Source organism: Anas platyrhynchos, chromosome 8 (genome assembly GCF_047663525.1).
Source record: "Anas platyrhynchos isolate ZD024472 breed Pekin duck chromosome 8, IASCAAS_PekinDuck_T2T, whole genome shotgun sequence".
Taxonomy (NCBI): domain Eukaryota; kingdom Metazoa; phylum Chordata; class Aves; order Anseriformes; family Anatidae; genus Anas; species Anas platyrhynchos.
In genome coordinates this window covers 18026817-18044636 of record NC_092594.1, presented here as the reverse complement: position 1 = coordinate 18044636, position 17820 = coordinate 18026817, and the positions used below count along the sequence as shown (strand labels likewise).

Genomic DNA, 17820 nt, shown 5'->3' with positions numbered 1-17820 from the left:
TATTAGCCAGGTTGTGCACATCCTGCCTGCAGTCTCTCTATGCATGACTAAAGACGCCCGAACAAGGTGACCCAGAGACTGGGTTGTATTTCAGGAATTTACACCTAGCACATCTGCCTTCGCAAAGGCACTGCCCGACGCTACTTGAAGCCACGCATGCAACAGCCCTCTTGGAAAACATCAACATCTGCTGAACGAGACAACAGAGCGGCCAAATACAAAACTGCCAAAACACGACAGGTCATGGGCACTCCTCATGAACTCTGCAGAGGCCAGGAATCAAGCTCTGGGAGAGCAGCACGTGAAAGAGAGGGAACCCGATTTCCCCAGTCAGCACTCCGGCACCAGCCTGCCTTCCTGGAGAAAAAAAGCTGTTTCAGTGGGAAATCACTCAACACCCAAGCCATGAGGCAGCAGGCGAGCAGTTCTGCTCTTGCCAGCCCAGAAGCACAGCTCGAGGAATTACAGCAGCACGTCCTCTTCCAGGGCACAGCTCCAGCCCCCCATTCAGGTACTGCAGCCGAAACCGCAGCACGCTGAGCGGAACGAAGAGATTGCAACACGTGTTTTGCTGTCTGCATTTCTGTTTACACCCCAGCACTGTATTTGCTTTTTCACAACAGGACAAGGTTGTTGACTCATGTTTAGCTTCTGACCCAGTATAAACACCAGCAGTTTCTACTGTCAGAACAGCCGCTCTCTGATGCCGCCTATGGAGCTGATTTTCTCCCCTCCAAGTGAAGCAACCTGCTTTTGTCTTTCTTGTATGGCATCCTAGTTTCTCCATTTGTCAAGATTTGAACCCTATCTATATTCCTCTCCCAGTAACCTACAGATTCTCCAGCTACAAAATCTGTACCAGCTCCACATAATCAGTATGCGAAGCTCCATTTTCTATTTACCACCCAAGACTGAAAGAAATGTTCCAGGGACAAGCACCTGAAATACATAATTTTAGCACCACCCAACCATTTTGTACCCGGTTTCATTTAGAGTCAGCGTTAGGTGTGACCATGCCAAAAAGACCTAGCATATTGTCATGAACTGCCTCTCCCATAGCAAGAAGACCTTTTATTTTACTTTGCTTTACTTGCCCAGCACCTTCCAGACTGCTTTCGTTTCTTTTTTCTTTTTTTTTTTTTTCCCTTTTTCTTCTGCAAAGGATAATTAAACTGATCTGTAATTACCTTGGCCCTCTATTATTCCTAGAGACTGCACGACCTTTTTGGCACTTGGGTGCTCCTCGCCTATCCAGCATAATTTGTCAGAAAGGCCATAAATGCTTCTGCAATCACTTCAGCTAGCTCTTTAATAAAATTCCTGACACCCAGGCAGCCTGAGACCACCCAGTTTCCCAAGAACACCCTTGAATATATTTTTTCTCTATGCTAAGATCTCACTATTAGTTGTTACTACCAGCAGTGCTAGTCTCTCACTTCCTTCTCTTGAGCTTTTTTTTTTTTAAACAACTACAGTGAAAAAAAAATAATAAAGCATTAAACATTTTGGCCTTCTGAACATTTTTTTTTAACAGGCCTTTCTGTTCCTGTGATTATCCCCCATGTACATTAGTAATATGAGGAGGACCAAGGAAAGTGCTGATCTGCTCATTTGCAGAGCTCACCGGGACTGCTGAAAGGACGGGTTGTCAGCCATAACAAGTATTTTTTATATTAAGGGATCATGACAAAGCAAAAAGCATTTGTCCTGCGGGCTTAGAGATATAAACTAATCCCACTGCTACAAAGGGAGAATTGTGGTTATTCATTTATTAGAGGTTCCTGCCACCAAAGGCACACTTCCTTGGCTCGAGAAGCAAACTCTGGGCTAGGCAGCCTTAAAGAAACCAAGCTGTAAGGCTGAAATAGAAACCCAGAAAAAAAAAAAAAAAATTAAGCCTCATTTGGCCATGCAAGCCATGTAGCACAGTCCAACACACTATCTACCAAAGGAGCTGAGAAATTACAAGGAAAAAAAGAAATCACTGACAGCTATTAAGATCAATCAATAGAGAGAAATAGGATTCAAAAGCATCTGCAACATCAAAGCTTTGCAACAGAAACTCTCCCTGCAGCCAGTGGCAAATAAAAGGAACTGTCTGTTGTCTGTAATGTTCTCAGTGAACACCAGAAAATGAGCAGCAGCGTGCTGTGCTGGGCTGGTACTGCCAAGGAAAAAACTTAAGCACACAAAACACTTAATACAATACGCATATGGGTATAAAGGGGAAGTGAGCATATATATATATAGGGTCTAGGCAGGGAAACCTTAAGGTTTCCTGAAAGCAAGAATATTTGAATAACAAAATAAAGAACAGGAAATATTCTTAGAGATGCACCTGAGTAAGATCTCAGCCTTAACAATTCTATTACAGTGTCGATACATCCACGAAAGCACATGGCTTTTAACAACAGTCACTGGTTAGTTAAAGACAAGCAATGCCCTGGAAGGAGGTTTGGATAAACCCATGGAGATGCCAGGAAGCAATGCCTCCAGAAGCCCCTTCCTGGCACTGCAGCAGGGACCGTAGTGACTAAGGGAATCAGGAGTCATCCACAGACATGAGAAATCTGAGACATTAGCAGAAACAATCCTAGCTCCTGGAAGGAAAAAAAGCAAACAAAAAAACCCTAGAGCAGTTCAAAAGCATGGTCAAGTGAAATGCAAGTGCTGCCAAAGAGTTCATAAAAGCATTAAGCTCAGTTACAAACCTTTTACTGTGCAGTGGCACCACGTTCACCTCCTGAATGTTTAAAGTGAGGCGTGTTAAGCAACTCACCCTCCTGATCACCCTTGTTGTTTCTTCTTTTGTGACATCAGGGGGTGAATACAGCCCTTGGCAGACTTTGGTGAGATTTCTCATCCTTGATTTTACTTATGCTCCGGGTCTACTTAATAAATAAAGGAACGCTATACACAGATTTTCATGTAAATCCCATTTTCTGAATTTGTTAAAATGCATACAAATTTCTGTAACTGCACATTAAGTGATGTCAGTTCTCCATAACACGGTATAAAATAGCACAGATTATACATAAACACATATGGTACACCTCCAAATTTTAGTTCCCATTACCACGAAAGGCTAAGAAAAATGGCAACTCACTTTATGATTTCAAAGGGATCACAGTCTAGGAAAACACACAAAGATCCTCTGTGTCACTGACTCTTTAGAGAACAGCTCCATTACTTCCTAATACTGCATGATAGATTCTGATTATTTGGCCACTTTGCAGGATTTTAAAAACCTTCCAAGCAGGAGCCACAAGATGGCAGCATGAATTAACTGCGTGTTATTTTCTTACAGGGCTGCAGAGTCAGCTTCAAGCAGTCCTCATTCCTGTATTCCCCAAACCTCAGTCACTTACCCTGCTCCTCACCTGTGCTGCAGCAGCTGCCTAAGGCCATGCAGCGTGCTGGATCCAAAAACTGGTCCAAGCTGAAATAATTAGGTACTGCCAATCATGCAGCCCTCAAATGCTTTTATCAGCGCTGCCAAGGAAGCAGTGAGGAGCAGAAAGAGGGACGGGAATGACCTTGATGTAAAGAAAAAGATCTGCAGAATCACAACTTAGATTTATAGAGAAGACTGTTCAGGGAGCATTAGTTTAAAAAAAAAAAAAAAAAAAATCACAGAAAATACCTTCCATAAAGTGTCATTCTGGCTGAACGTCATCGTGACTAAAAAGTACGTCTTCATATACTAATTATTTAGTCAACATACTTATTTAACTGGTGAGTCCATGTTTAATGGATGCTCATATTCATTATTTATCTCATTTTCCACAAATTAAATTAGTAACATCATGCCAGATACTTTCTTCACATGGCTTCTGCAACTGCATTAAAAGCAGCAAGCTATCACACAATGCAGCTGTGGGCTGAATTTGACCCTGCGTATTTCTGCAGGAACTGTGCTAAATAAAGATTAAAAATTTTTAAAAATAAATTACTCCTCCCATTAAAAGAATTCCCACCCCAAGCCCCTCCAAGCCCCCAAACACAGTATGAAAGATTTGCTGGATCTGTCTTTAGTTATGCTTTATTAACAGCAAAAACATAAAGAGTAAACTCATGGCTTTATATCCTTTCACTTTAAATTCTTGGTTTCTTGGGATTTTTACAAGACATCCTAAGCATCTGACTCAAGCTCTTATGTTCTATAAACTCCTTTTTTAAGCTTTTACACGAATATGGCATAATGCTTTTTATTTGAACTCTAGCCTTTTTCCCCTGCAAAAAATGTATCAGAGGTTAGAGATGAGTTGGATTTCTACATTAGAAAGACGCTGGAATTACTGGGCTGCTACCTCTGGGACAATACACTGTGTGACCTTGAGCTAGTCAGCCTGTCATCCACCCACCTCTCCCATTTGTTCTCGGATATGTTTGCACAGAGCTGTGAAAAATAGCATTCCACAATTACCAAGGGCTGTATTAACCATGAGAAATATTACACCCATTTTGCTCCCAACGCGGTTGTTTTGCCACTCACAGGGAAGTGGTGCTGTTTCAAAGGATTAGAGTTGCGTGGTACCACCCTACTCAGAGCCCTGGAACTGTAATTGCTGTCAAATTAGTTCTGTTCATGCCACCGAAAAAAACACACACCACATTTAAGGCTTTTCTTCTACAAAACCGTACTGGATGTCTTTTTCTTTATACAGAGATAAACATCTAACGACAGGAATAACAGAACAGATGTCAACTGAGGATTCTGCATTTTAAGGGACACCTTCAGAGAGCTGAAGCCTTCATCAACAATTCACTTCAAATTGCTAAGCAAACAAGTAAAATTCGCCAGAATGACAGCGTTTTAGAATCTATCACTCTCTAGGAAGAGTATAATATAACAAAAATCCAATGGTACACTATGCTTGTTGTTCTACAGACACACATGCCCCCTGTGCTAACTGTTCCCAGAAATGTTTTTGTATCACTCAGTTCAGTATACACCTGCTACTTGGAAAGTGTAAAGGGTTGCCAAAAGCTAGCCGATTTCTCCTTCAGGTACTTTGTGATATTTTTTATTTTATTTTTGAATAGTAACTGAAGTACATGGCTCATACCAGTTTTTGCAACAACAAAGAATTTCCTAGTAGACTTAGACAGTAAAGGGCAGAAAGTGAAGGTCGATAAATAAAAGAGAAGTGGATATGGGGAAAAGTAATTCCAAACAACCTAGAACAGGATGCACTTTTGGCCATTCCAGCTGTAGAGGGGTGTTATGGGAAGTCACTGGTGGTATGCAGTGATTTCCACGGGAAGAGATAAAATCGCCTAAAAATCTGCAGCTTGAAGTTGACGTGATCGGAAACAGAGGATACGAGTTTGTGAAACGCTGAACAAGGCGGAGAATATAAAAGGAACTTGAATATTCATTTCTTCCAATAACCTAAATGGGAAGGTACCCGATGAAATGATCAGGTGACAGATTAACGTTAAGCAAGAAGCAGCACTTTTTAGAATAGCACAATTTAATATAAGAACTCCACTGTAGAAATATAAATACAGTTAAAATATCACCAACTTCATGGGAGAACAGTACAGAACACCTTTCTTCAACTCTAGTTTAGTATTACAGTAAAACCAATGGCCATCAAAGCAAAACAAGAATGCTGGAACTGTCTTGGCATCAATAAGGGCAAATGTGATCCAGGCTGAATATATCTGCCACGGAGTTCCTTGCTGTAAAATTGTGGCTGGCACAGCTGGTGACTGCATATAAGCAACATTTTTTAATTACATAAAACAAGGCTTTGAAAAAAACAACAACCTAAAACACAAGCCTAAAATAAGAGCCTAAATATTTAAAGGTGCAGTCACGTGAAGCCCACACCAGGGATTTCCATCTGGTAGCATTTATGTGCCTGTCAGCTGTCCGTGCCTTTTCAGCTGCTGTTAATGCATGGGCCAAAGGGACAGGGAGTGTACCAAGCATCATCACGAGACTGCTGGCTACGTACACTGACACCAGTGGGCAAATGTGGTCAAAATTTGTCATTGGGTAAGCAGCTAATGGTATAAAAAGTGGGGGGAAATAGATAGCCTTATATTTGGTAGAATAAACTCTCCTTATTTTTTCACTCTTACCATTACAGACTTGCTGTGAGGCTGCCTGTATGCACCAGATGCTGGATATCAGTGTTTATTTCAGAGTCATCCCATGCCAAACCTGCCACATCCCTCCCAGTGAGGGACGTACCTGTGAAATGGAGCAGTGGAGTTACGCCTCCCTATGGTTGTTGAAGATTTGCCATGTACATGCAAAAAGGACCAACATATGGGTCTAGCATGTGATCTGCCTCCAGGAAGAGTGTTGAACACCCAAAAAATGGCCTCTTGCTTGCATGGCACTGAGTCTCCTTACATCAGCTCTTAGCTAAGGTCCCCAGGCTCTCAAAGACGGAGACAAAGCATATACAAACGGACTTCTGCCAGACTCAGAGTACAGGAGAGTGGTGGTACAGAGCAGTAGCTCCCCCCTTCTCCCATGGGCTAAATTGTGGGTTAAAATCCAGCTGCAGACAGCTGAAACAATTCAAGAATTTCTGCTGACCTGTCATGAAGACAGATAATATTTTCTTAAAGTAGCAGTCTGTTTTCAACAGAATTGGAAATTAATCAACATTCTTAACCTCTGTGCATCTGCAAAACTGCTGTGAAGTTATTTTCTCTGTAATTTAGCTAGCTCTAGACCAATAGGTATCAGCACAATATAGGATTAAGCTCCAGGCTGACTTCTCAAAATGGTTCTTGTCTTTATGACAGTCTGTGCAAAGCCCTTGCAGCCAAACTCACCCAAACTACCTGGGATGGTTGAAATCAAACACAGATCTTTCCCCAGCTTGGCCAAACTCTGAATCTTCTGGATAGGCTTGGAGGCTTTTCAACAAAAGGCATGCTTTGCCTGCCGAGAATCCCATCAGCATGCAACAGTTCAGTTCTGGAAAAAAGACTGACAATAAGTTCCCAAAGTGTTTTTTAATGTTAAAAAGAAGAGCAGTATAAACTTACTAGAAGGTTTTTCTAGTCAAAACTATTGACACATGCTAGAGGTTGAAATGCAGAACCAGTTCCTTCACACGTGGGAAATAATCTGCCTCTCAGCTTTGCCAGTTATTTGTTGTGATCTAACAGAAGGAAGCTGAGCAGAGCAGGTTATGTTAAAGGAGTAGAGAAACCTTACACACACATCCTGCTTCTGCAAGAATGCTCCTTTTACAATCTGATCACCAAACCTAACGTTCATATCTCATGTGTTGTCGCGTTAAAGGGGTGTAGCTGATTAACCGTTACGGGCCCGGTTGGATTCAGAGTACTGAACCAGTCGGACATTCACCAAAACTGAGGGTCCGTTCGGACATTCACCAAAAACGTATTAACCACCTGGGGGTCCGTTCAGACATTCACCAACAATGCATTAACCGTCTGGGGGTCTGGTTAGATTCAGAACACTGAACTATCACGGATAACCACCCTCACCCTAGTTGCATTAATGAGAGCTATCACAATGCAATCAAGTATGGTTTATTACAGCAACAGATAATCAGGTTCTTTTGGATTGCCGGTGATAGTGACTATCTGCAAAAGCAAGCTAGTATGCATGAAATACACAGGTGTTACAGGTGTTCTAGGTGTGGGTTCTAGGTGTGGGTTCTAGGTGTGGGTTCCAGGTGTGGGTTCCAGGTGTGGGTTCTAGGTGTGGGGTTCTAGGTGTGGGGTTCTAGGTGTTGGGTTCTAGGTGTGGGGTTCTAGGTGTTGGGTTCTAGGTGTTGGGTTCTAGGTGCGGGTTCTAGGTGCGGGTTCTAGGTGTTGGGTTCTAGGTGCGGGTTCTAGGTGTTGGGTTCTAGGTGTTGGGTTCTAGGTGTTGGGTTCCAGGTGTTGGGTTCTAGGTGCGGGTTGGTTCTAGGTGTTGGGTTCTAGGTGCGGGTTCTAGGTGTTGGGTTCTAGGTGCGGGTTCTAGGTGTTGGGTTCTAGGTGTTGGGTTCTAGGTGTTGGGTTCTAGGTGCGGGTTCTAGGTGTTGGGTTCTAGGTGCGGGTTCTAGGTGTTGGGTTCTAGGTGTTGGGTTCTAGGTGTTGGGTTCTAGGTGCGGGTTCTAGGTGCGGGTTCTAGGTGTTGGGTTCTAGGTGTTGGGTTCTAGGTGTTGGGTTCTAGGTGTTGGGTTCTAGGTGCGGGTTCTAGGTGTTGGGTTCTAGGTGCGGGTTCTAGGTGTTGGGTTCTAGGTGTTGGGTTCTAGGTGCGGGTTCTAGGTGCGGGTTCTAGGTGTTGGGTTCTAGGTGTTGGGTTCTAGGTGCGGGTTCTATGTGTTACAGGTGTTCTAGGTGTTACAGGTGTTCTAGGTGTTCTAGGTGTTATAGGTGCGCAGCCTAGAAATAAACGCGTTAAAAGGATCAAAGACTCTATAGAGATTTATAAGCAAATATTCAGATCTCACCCAAAGGCGTCCCAATGGGGGGGGAAGAGAGGCTCAGCCCGTCGACTGATCCCAGGAGTCAGGAGGTCCTAAGGATGTCCTTGGGATGGTATCTCCCCTGACGATGGTATCTTCCCTAACATCCCCTCTCTCTTGGGCCAATTTATATTATTTTCTGTCTTCTAGGTGGAGCTTGAGTGGCTCTAGTCAAGCATATCTTAGTTATGATTGGTGTAAAGTTTTCCCGTCTCCGTTTAAAGTAATAGGCTCCGAGAAATTCAGGGCGCATGCTCAGTGAGGGGTGGTCGCACCTTGGAGGCGGGTAGCTTTTGGGATGGAGGTGTGTTTTGGTATTATAATGATATTATAATGAGCAAAAAGTACACTAGGGTACAGCATTTGTCAAAACATGACAGGTCTTTGGCTTAGGGTGGCAAAAAGCGCAGCTTTGTGCACAAGAACAATCGAGGCCCCACCTGATTACAGAGCCTAGCCGTGGTGTCTCCACTCCACTCTACGCTCCGTGGTGTTCCTTAGAGCTAGCACACCAAGTTTCCCCAGCGCGATAGCATCTAAGGTTGGGAGCCTAGGGAATGCTCAGATAATGCAGTTATGCCCTACCCTGAAAGCCTCTTCAATGCTGTACCTTTTCCTTAAAGGTGTGAATGTTAGCTTTATTTTCCTAGTTACTTCAGGCATTTACACCACATAATCCACCCCGTGACTATAGTCACTCAAGCTTCACGATGGTTGGAATATGTCGGGGATATCACAAAAATCCTCAGAATGAGGTTTATCGAGTGTTTGTACATTGTGTAGGGATGCTAAACGTTTCATCATAAACCAGAGTTTAACATACAAACTAATTGTCAGTATAAAACATAACACAGTGAGTATTAGCAGAACAATAACAGGGTGAAGCATCTTGTTGAAGATTCCCTTGGCAGCTGGCGATCATCCAAACAAAGTGTCCCACCAACGGTGTCTCTCATCTCTCTTCACTCTTTCCATTACTCGATGTGTTTCTTGTGCGTCATGGTGGACAGTAATCAGAGTCTTTTGTCCATTTTCTCGGACTTGTGTCATCAGCTGCTTCAGGTCCTCATGTACCAGCAATTTCTTCACCAAGGTGAGGTTCATTCCAATAGGAGTAGGCAGCAGTTCATGAAGCAGAATATAATTAGATGCATTAAGTTGATAAGAAGTGACAGGAGCTGAGTAATTAAAATCACATCCTAGAATTTTGGTAAAATTGCAAACACAAACATTAGAGTGATTATTGGTATCTACCACTGTATCATCTACGACTATAGAATCAGAATGAGTTCTCATACAAACACAACCTTTCCCAATATATACAAGTACAGTTTTAAGGGTTTCATTAGGATGTATCTCAAAGTGGCAAATATTTTGCTCAGTGTCAAGACAAATGTTTTGAGATTCCAGTGTGTTACTTTCACAGATGAAACCTTTTTGTTCACGCACAATGCATGCATTTACATCAATTGTTTGCCACTTTCCTCCCTTTTGATGGGCCCATACTTTATGCTCTTTAGGATAAAGTATAGTTCCATTATGATTGAGTCCTAATGCAATGATTGGATATACATTGTATACGGTGGCATTACTTATAGTAAGTATAAAGGCAACAATTTTATCATTTTCTGCATAATGGGTAAAGCTGACTAATTGCCACCAAGCTTGAAATTCTTTTTCAAATTCTGAAGTATTATCCCAAATCAATTTTCGAATTTCAGTGGGCAAAGTTTTTCCTTCTCCCTCTCTAATAATAGCTGCTGCTACAGATTGTATCCATAACTGTGCTTGGATACAGCTCAAGGCAAGGGAGGTATTGCCTTGGGCTTTTCCAAGGGCATTTACAATTAATTGATGATCATTTTCCTCCATTTGTTCCCAATGGGGCAAAACATCTGATAGAAGCCATTGATTTGCTCCTAAAGCCAATAAGGATAATTTTATTGGTTGTTCCAATTTCCTTAGGTCATCTGTAGTAGCAGTTACTCTACTCATTAAGACCTCAGCATCAATGCTATTTAATATACCTAATCCTGTCCCTAATAACCCAGTTGCATCCCGTGGCACGCGCTGAGATTGTTTTAGAATGTGCAGCGCTAGCTCTACCCTTTTTAGGGACCAACTAGGGTTAAAGAGAATTTGTTGTTGTATTATGTAAGGGCCTGTATTGAAGATGGAAGGAGTTAGACCAATGGGAGGCTGAGTCGGTTCATTTTCAAATATCTGCAGGGGCAGAGGCTTCTTATCCTTTGACCATGAATTCAAATAGTAATTCTGTGCCTCTGTAACCCCAAAGACAGTACACAATTATAGGTTTGGTGAAAGTAAAATTGTACCAGCAATCAAAATTTGGTTCAGTTATTTTAGTTATTTGGCAACCAATTTGTATTGTCTGTCCAGACATGGCTTAAAGTTCAGCCATTCTTAGAGAATTGTTCCAACTCCATTCATCTTTTGAAAATATTTTGTTTCCATGTAGAGATTTAGGTCCTTTTTGTTTTGAGATGTTCCAGTGACTGTACTATACTGAGACAATACATGGTTAAATGCCATGGTGAAACACCTCAGCTCCATGCACAGCCACAGTAGCTAAGTTTATTTAAGGTCTGTAATTGCATCAAGGTCAGGGTAAAGCATAGCATCATTAATCCAAACTGTTGATTCGTCATCTTCCAGCTGTCCCTATACAGTTCGCTCAGGGTTCCTGTGAACACAAAAGAAAATAAAATATGCTCGGTTGTATTCAACCGGCAGGGTTAGAAAGAGGGTGAAATAGCAATCTTTGATTTCCCATGCATAGACTATTGTTAGATACACAGAGGGCTTTCACTATCTCTGCCATGTTTGGAACTGTGGCAGTCAAAGGTGTAGTGTTAGCATTCAGCTGTCTGTATTCCACTGTAAAATGCCATTGCCTGGTTGGTTTCTTTACTGGCCACACTGGTGAATTGTAAGGTGAATGGGTCCTTTTAATAATGTCTCTTTTTTCCAATTCTGTTACCACCCCGTCAATCCCCATAAGTGCTGCTGCTGACAACAGATATTGCCGATCATTAATGATTTTAGCAGGGGATGAGGGTATGGATGTTTGTAACAGACTCAGTCTCATGATGCCTGAAACCCTTTGATGTGTCGTGAAACTCCACACAGTTCCATCAGGGAGTTTCCACACACAACCATGCAGTATGTCAAATCCTAAAATATTAGTATATGCAGCACCAACTAATACTTCTACCCTGGTTAATTTTTGTTCCTCTGGCAACCAGAGTGAAATTTTTGCAGTGGGGCATTGTTTTTCCACATCATTGATTCCCGTGAATTTAACCCTGCGTTGACCAGGTGTTATGCTCAGGGTTTGTGCTGTTGCATGTGTAATTACTGACATTTGGGTCCTGGTATCAATAAGAAAATTTACCAATATTTTTGGGGGTTCAACAGGAATGGCAATGATAGGGTCAATATGTTCATTAGAGAGCCATTGAATTGTTAATACCTGCTGAGCAGGGTGGCTCATTGCCCTCCCCGGGGATAAGAGTTTTTTTGCCGACACCACAACTCACCTCGTTCCCTATTAGGTTTCAACCTCTCTTTGAATTTGGGATATCTGGGATTTTTAGTGTGGATTTGGCGGACTCGCCGAGAGTGGTCTTGGGATTTAATACTGGATGAATTAATCCAGCGCATTCGGTGTCCGTACTTATCTATGTCTTGTACCAATTCACTCCAGGTGGGAATAGGGGAGTTAGGATTTTGCCTACAACCACTATCATCATCCCTACAAGCAGCTAGTATGTGATCTTGGGTGTTTGCTACAAACATCTTAAGACAATCAGGGAGTCCACGGATGAGAGGGGTTAACCGAATTGGATCAATAGGAGCTAACATCGGGGATTTCCTAAATTCATCTCTTTCATATATCGCCTGAATGCAGGCTGCTTTCTGTACTGCTACAGCCAGGTCAGCTCCTGGTGTGGTGGTTAAAAACACTCCAGGTCTCCAAAAGCCTCCTACCTCTTCCTCACTCAACATCATTCGATCTCCTCCTTTAAGAGAAACTCGACACACATACTCAACTTCTGATTCCCCTGACCGCCGTGAGAACTTCTCCTGTATTTTAACCAACTCTGCTGGTGGCAACGGAATCGTTCGCACAGTAGTGTGAATTTCATCATTATCATCAACAGCAGTCTCAGTCTTAACCAAAGGTCTCAAGGAAATGGATTGGGGTTCAGAATCAGAAATCTCTTCAACGCCATCATCACTGTCAGACCAGAAATCACTGTCCCAGCTTTCAGGTTCTGCACTATGCAGCACTCCACGAATCTGCTTGACCGGAGCGCAAGGCTGTACTTTATTTAACAGATGACTAACCCTCTCCAGCATTTGTTTAAGATGATTATTCTCACTCACAAGTTTATCATTTTCAGTCACAAGTTTGTCATTCTCAATGGAAAGTTTATTATTTTCATCCAAAAGTTTATCCACTCTGATTCCTAATGTTTTTCCCATCTCCCTTTCAAAGGCCAATGATGACTTCAATATTTCATTCTCTGATTTCAAAGCTGTATGTTCCGCATCAGAGATCAGTTTGGGAGCAGGAGTTTCCTTAGCTTTTTGCCGAGCACAAGACAAACAAGCTCCTAACACAGCACAAATCGCACCTTTACCCTTTCTTTGACCAATCTTTCGTGAAGCCTGACACTGCTCAATGTGCTCTACCACTTTCTCCTCATCTTTCCAAAACTTTTGGGAAAACTCCTTCCCTGCCTGGGAAGGGGCACATTTATATTTTTGCAGTAGTTTATCCATAGCAATCCTGCCGACTACGCCAATTTTACTGTCGCGTTAAAGGGGTGTAGCTGATTAACCGTTACGGGCCCGGTTGGATTCAGAGTACTGAACCAGTCGGACATTCACCAAAACTGGGGGTCCGTTCGGACATTCACCAAAAACGTAATAACCGCCTGGGGGTCCGCTCAGACATTCACCAAAAACGTATTAACCACTTGGGGGTCCGTTCAGACATTCACCAACAATGCATTAACCGTCTGGGGCTCTGGTTAGATTCAGAACACTGAACTATCACGGATAACCACCCTCACCCTAGTTGCATTAATGAGAGCTATCACAATGCAATCAAGTATGGTTTATTACAGCAACAGATAATCAGGTTCTTTTGGATTGCCGGTGATAGTGACTATCTGCAAAAGCAAGCTAGTATGCATGAAATACACAGGTGTTACAGGTGTTCTAGGTGTGGGTTCTAGGTGCGGGTTCTAGGTGTGGGTTCTAGGTGTTACAGGTGTTACAGGTGTTACAGGTGCGCAGCCTAGAAATAAACGCGTTAAAAGGATCAAAGACTCTATAGAGATTTATAAGCAAATATTCAGATCTCACCCAAAGGCGTCCCAATGGGGGGGGAAGAGAGGCTCAGCCCGTCGACTGATCCCAGGAGTCAGGAGGTCCTAAGGATGTTGTATGTCCTTGGGATGGTATCTCCCCTGACGATGGTATCTTCCCTAACATCCCCTCTCTCTTGGGCCAATTTATATTATTTTCTATCTTTTAGGTGGAGCTTGAGTGGCTCTAGTCAAGCATATCTTAGTTATGATTGGTGTAAAGTTTTCCCGTCTCCGTTTAAAGTAATAGGCTCCGAGAAATTCAGGGCGCATGCTCAGTGAGGGGTGGTCGCACCTTGGAGGCGGGTAGCTTTTGGGATGGAGGTGTGTTTTGGTATTATAATGATATTATAATGAGCAAAAAGTACACTAGGGTACAGCATTTGTCAAAACATGACAGGTCTTTGGCTTAGGGTGGCAAAAAGTGCAGCTTTGTGCACAAGAACAATCGAGGCCCCACCTGATTACAGAGCCTAGCCGTGGTGTCTCCACTCCACTCTACGCTCCGTGGTGTTCCTTAGAGCTAGCACACCAAGTTTCCCCAGCGCGATAGCATCTAAGGTTGGGAGCCTAGGGAATGCTCAGATAATGCAGTTATGCCCTACCCTGAAAGCCTCTTCAATGCTGTACCTTTTCCTTAAAGGTGTGAATGTTAGTTTTATTTTCCTAGTTACTTCAGGCATTTACACCACATGTGTACTGGTCATTAAGTTCTCTGGGCTACAGAATGCCCTGTCAGGAAACACACCCGACCGCCACACACACAAGGTTGAAGAAAGCGCCAAAGAGTCATCAGAACACATGGAAATTACTACCCCGATTCCTACAGTAATGATTTTTTTGTTAACTATTTTATGTGTATGCATACCGTAGTGTGGGAAGCTGCTGTGTATGGAAGGGGCATTTCTGGAGACAGCCAGCAGTCTCATTAGCATCTCCAATACAGGGAGAAGTTTAAATGCACTAATTGTGTTACTTCTCGCTCTGTGGACAACAAGAATTGGTACAGAGACAGCCTCAAGCACTTTGGATTCTCAGTAAATAGCTAAACAGATTTACACCTCTGCTACATTGAGAAGGAAAAAAGAAAAAAAATAAAAAATAAAAAAATAAATGAAGCCAAGCAGCAATATAGATTCACCAACCTTTTCTTACACATCACACCCCTAACAGAGAGTTTACTTAATATTAACTCTTAGGGGATGAGTCCAGAACTTTGTATTTTCTGACAGCAACATTTCTCCATAGGTTCATCTCATACAGAAGGAGGGCAGAAGCAACAAAGGCTCTGTGAAAGCTCGCAGCTCGTGGTTATGCCACAGCTTCTTTTCACCAGGTGTCTCTGATGAAAACACAATTCACAATTTACATTGTGCTGAAATGAAGGAACGTCTTTAACAACTTCTTCCAGGCCAGCAGCTTTTCTGGCAAACGTAACAGCCTGCAATATGATCAGCCCTTATTTCCATGTATTTCTTTGTAATGTCTGTCTACTCTTGCTTCTACCAAAATATGCAGCTAAGTATGCCAACTAGATTGTGGTTTAGAAGTGATTATCTGTAGATCAGGCTTCCACAAACCCGAGTGAAGCCTTAAACAAACAGTACTCTGTAAAAACAAAACAAGCAATGTCTTCTCTGTGGTAACATTCGTATGACCACTGGTGAATTCACACAGTTGTGTTGTAAGCTACCTTCATTCACCAGTCCAAGTACAGATGCTCTGCATCCATTTGGGATCCATCTTTTCACTGACCTCATCGTGGCAGGACGGCAGCAGCTCAGATGACAGGTTTTGCAGCATTTTTTCATTGTGGTTAATCATAACTGTATAACACACAACTGCAATGAGGCCTTAATATAGCAGTGGGTAAATAAACATCACACAAAACAGTTTGCACATAAGAAGGATGCTTTAGAGACAGTTTGCTCACACGTTTTAACAAGTGCTCTCAGCAAGAACATTCCAAGCAGTGTTACAGTTCTGCCGAAGCCTCTCAGAGCATGTTACACTTTGAACACTTGATAATAATCCTAATTTAAAGAACTGGGACTCTTCAGATATAAACAACATTTGCCTTTGCAGTTACTTACAAAATGATACAGTACCCCTTATTTCACTATTAAAAAAAAAACCTTTAACATACTATGTTTACAGTTACTATAAATAATAGCCTGGGGGAGTGAAGGACTTCTCAGAAAAACTGTTTTTCTGTGCTTCGTGTCCTCAGAGAAGCCTCTGATAATCCCTACTTTAGAAACACTGACAACTCTCAAGCAACTTCCATTAGGTCTCATTCTCACTACCAGTAAAGCTAAATAGCAAAATCCGTCATCCTCTAAAGAAGCAATCCACATACAACGTAGCCTTGTTCTGGCTGTATTCCTTATCATCACTTAAAAGTAAAGGGAATGGTATCTTGGGTATAACTCTTGCAAGGCAGTGCTTGAGCACTTTGCTCTAACTTAAGTATTTCCATTTTATTCTAATCAAAGATTTGCAGATTTGCTCTTCAGCCAAAATGGAACCACATACACAGATAATAAACACATGCTTTTGGCCTGATACCAGGTAAATTCTTGTGCAAGTCATATAAGACACTTACTACGTTTAACCCCTAACCCTCTAGCATTAAAATCAGTCTCACACATCTTGCACAACAAGGTAGCTTCTCTGAACCAGACACTTGCGGGTCCATCAGCACTGCACCATCTAAAATCTCTCCAAATCTGTTATTCTCTGCTATTATTTAATTCAGCCATGCTGTTGGAGATTGCATGGGATTTACTAGTTTTTCCTATTCAAAAGCTTCCTAATTCCATTTTAACAACATTCTGGAGCACACATCAACCTAGCATTTTCCAAAGTTGCTCCACTAAAAGTCACAGTTTGAAATCTCTCTAGTTTCCCTGAACACAGGTTAGAGAAATAAATCTAAATTAATGTTTATTCCCAGTCTTCATGAAAACCATCCTAAATCTCTCTCTTCTAGAAGACTAAAGCTTCTCCAAGTTCTTTCTCTAATTTATATATTTAACACTTAGTCACTTGTGTCCCACCCAATTTAAAAGATGCTTTTAACATGGATCTGCTTTTCAAGCCATCAAGTCACCAAACTTCTTGAGCCAGCATTAGTACACAAATCAGTGTTTGACATGTAATTCCACACAAAATCCTGCAATCACCTCTCAGTGCCAAAGGAAAGTGAGGCAAACTCAGCTTCTCTCTAAAAACTGATCCTCACTCCATTACTGACAGCTTCTACTCAGGAAGAAAAAAAAAAGCAAACGTGAATTAATTTAAGATTAAAATATCTTCTACAAAGGAAAACTAAGATATTCAGATGACAAAGAATGTGAATATAAATCCAGGATTTTTTTGGTTTTTTTTTTGTTTGTTTGTTTTGTTTTTGTTTTTTTAAACAGTATTTAATCACGTTCTGAGACTGTTAACAGTAATAATATGAGATGAGATCAGATTTAAGACACCTCCCTTGTCTAGTAATCTACAAAGAGCAAGTCAGTTCTCCTGTTACTTCCCTATAGGCAGCACTTTCAGGCTTTACAGAGAAATAAAAAAAAAAAAAAATCAACCTTAAGGGAAAAGAGCCATCTCCCCTACTGCTTCTTATCCACAGGATAGTCCGGTTACTTAAAAACACCAGCAGTCCACACCACGTAATGTTGTCCCACAACGTGCAGACTGTATTAGCTTTCTCCCCGCCAAATCTGCTTTATCCAAACCTACATGCAGAGATAAAAACACCTACTGGCAGCATCACCTGCAAGGGGCTTGCAGCTGCATCACTCACGGCTGTAGCAGCAGGTTTGCAGGAGGCTGCAGAACTCACAAGGCACTGGAGTCCTGCTGCCACGGATTTCTTGATCCTGGATGGGTCATAGGTCTTAGAGAAGAACTGGTGGCTCTTTGTTCTTGCAGTGAAAGCTCAAAGCCAAGCTCAGACAAAA

General features: G+C 42.1%; 1 protein-coding gene and 1 long non-coding RNA gene across 2 annotated transcripts; both read right to left on the bottom strand.

Moving 5' to 3' along the window:
* Positions 1 to 7514: 7514 nt before the first annotated feature.
* LOC140003018 (uncharacterized) lies at positions 7515 to 13938 on the bottom strand. The gene is made up of 2 exons (XM_072041648.1): positions 10046 to 13938; positions 7515 to 9965 (listed from the first exon to the last, which is right to left on the bottom strand). Exon 1 carries the CDS (start codon positions 13260 to 13262, stop codon positions 11964 to 11966), a length of 1299 nt encoding a protein of 432 aa, XP_071897749.1. The 5' UTR covers positions 13263 to 13938; the 3' UTR covers positions 7515 to 9965; positions 10046 to 11963.
* Positions 7515 to 13986, bottom strand: LOC140003019 (uncharacterized). Its single transcript, XR_011810921.1, has 2 exons — positions 13851 to 13986; positions 7515 to 11157 (listed from the first exon to the last, which is right to left on the bottom strand). It is a non-coding gene; the product is annotated as an uncharacterized lncRNA (long non-coding RNA).
* Positions 13987 to 17820: the final 3834 nt, after the last annotated feature.

Excerpts from the sequence above, each read along its gene's own strand:
- LOC140003018 (XM_072041648.1), bottom strand. The coding sequence starts at position 13,262 with ATGGATAAACTACTGCAAAAATATAAATGTGCCCCTTCCCAGGCAGGG.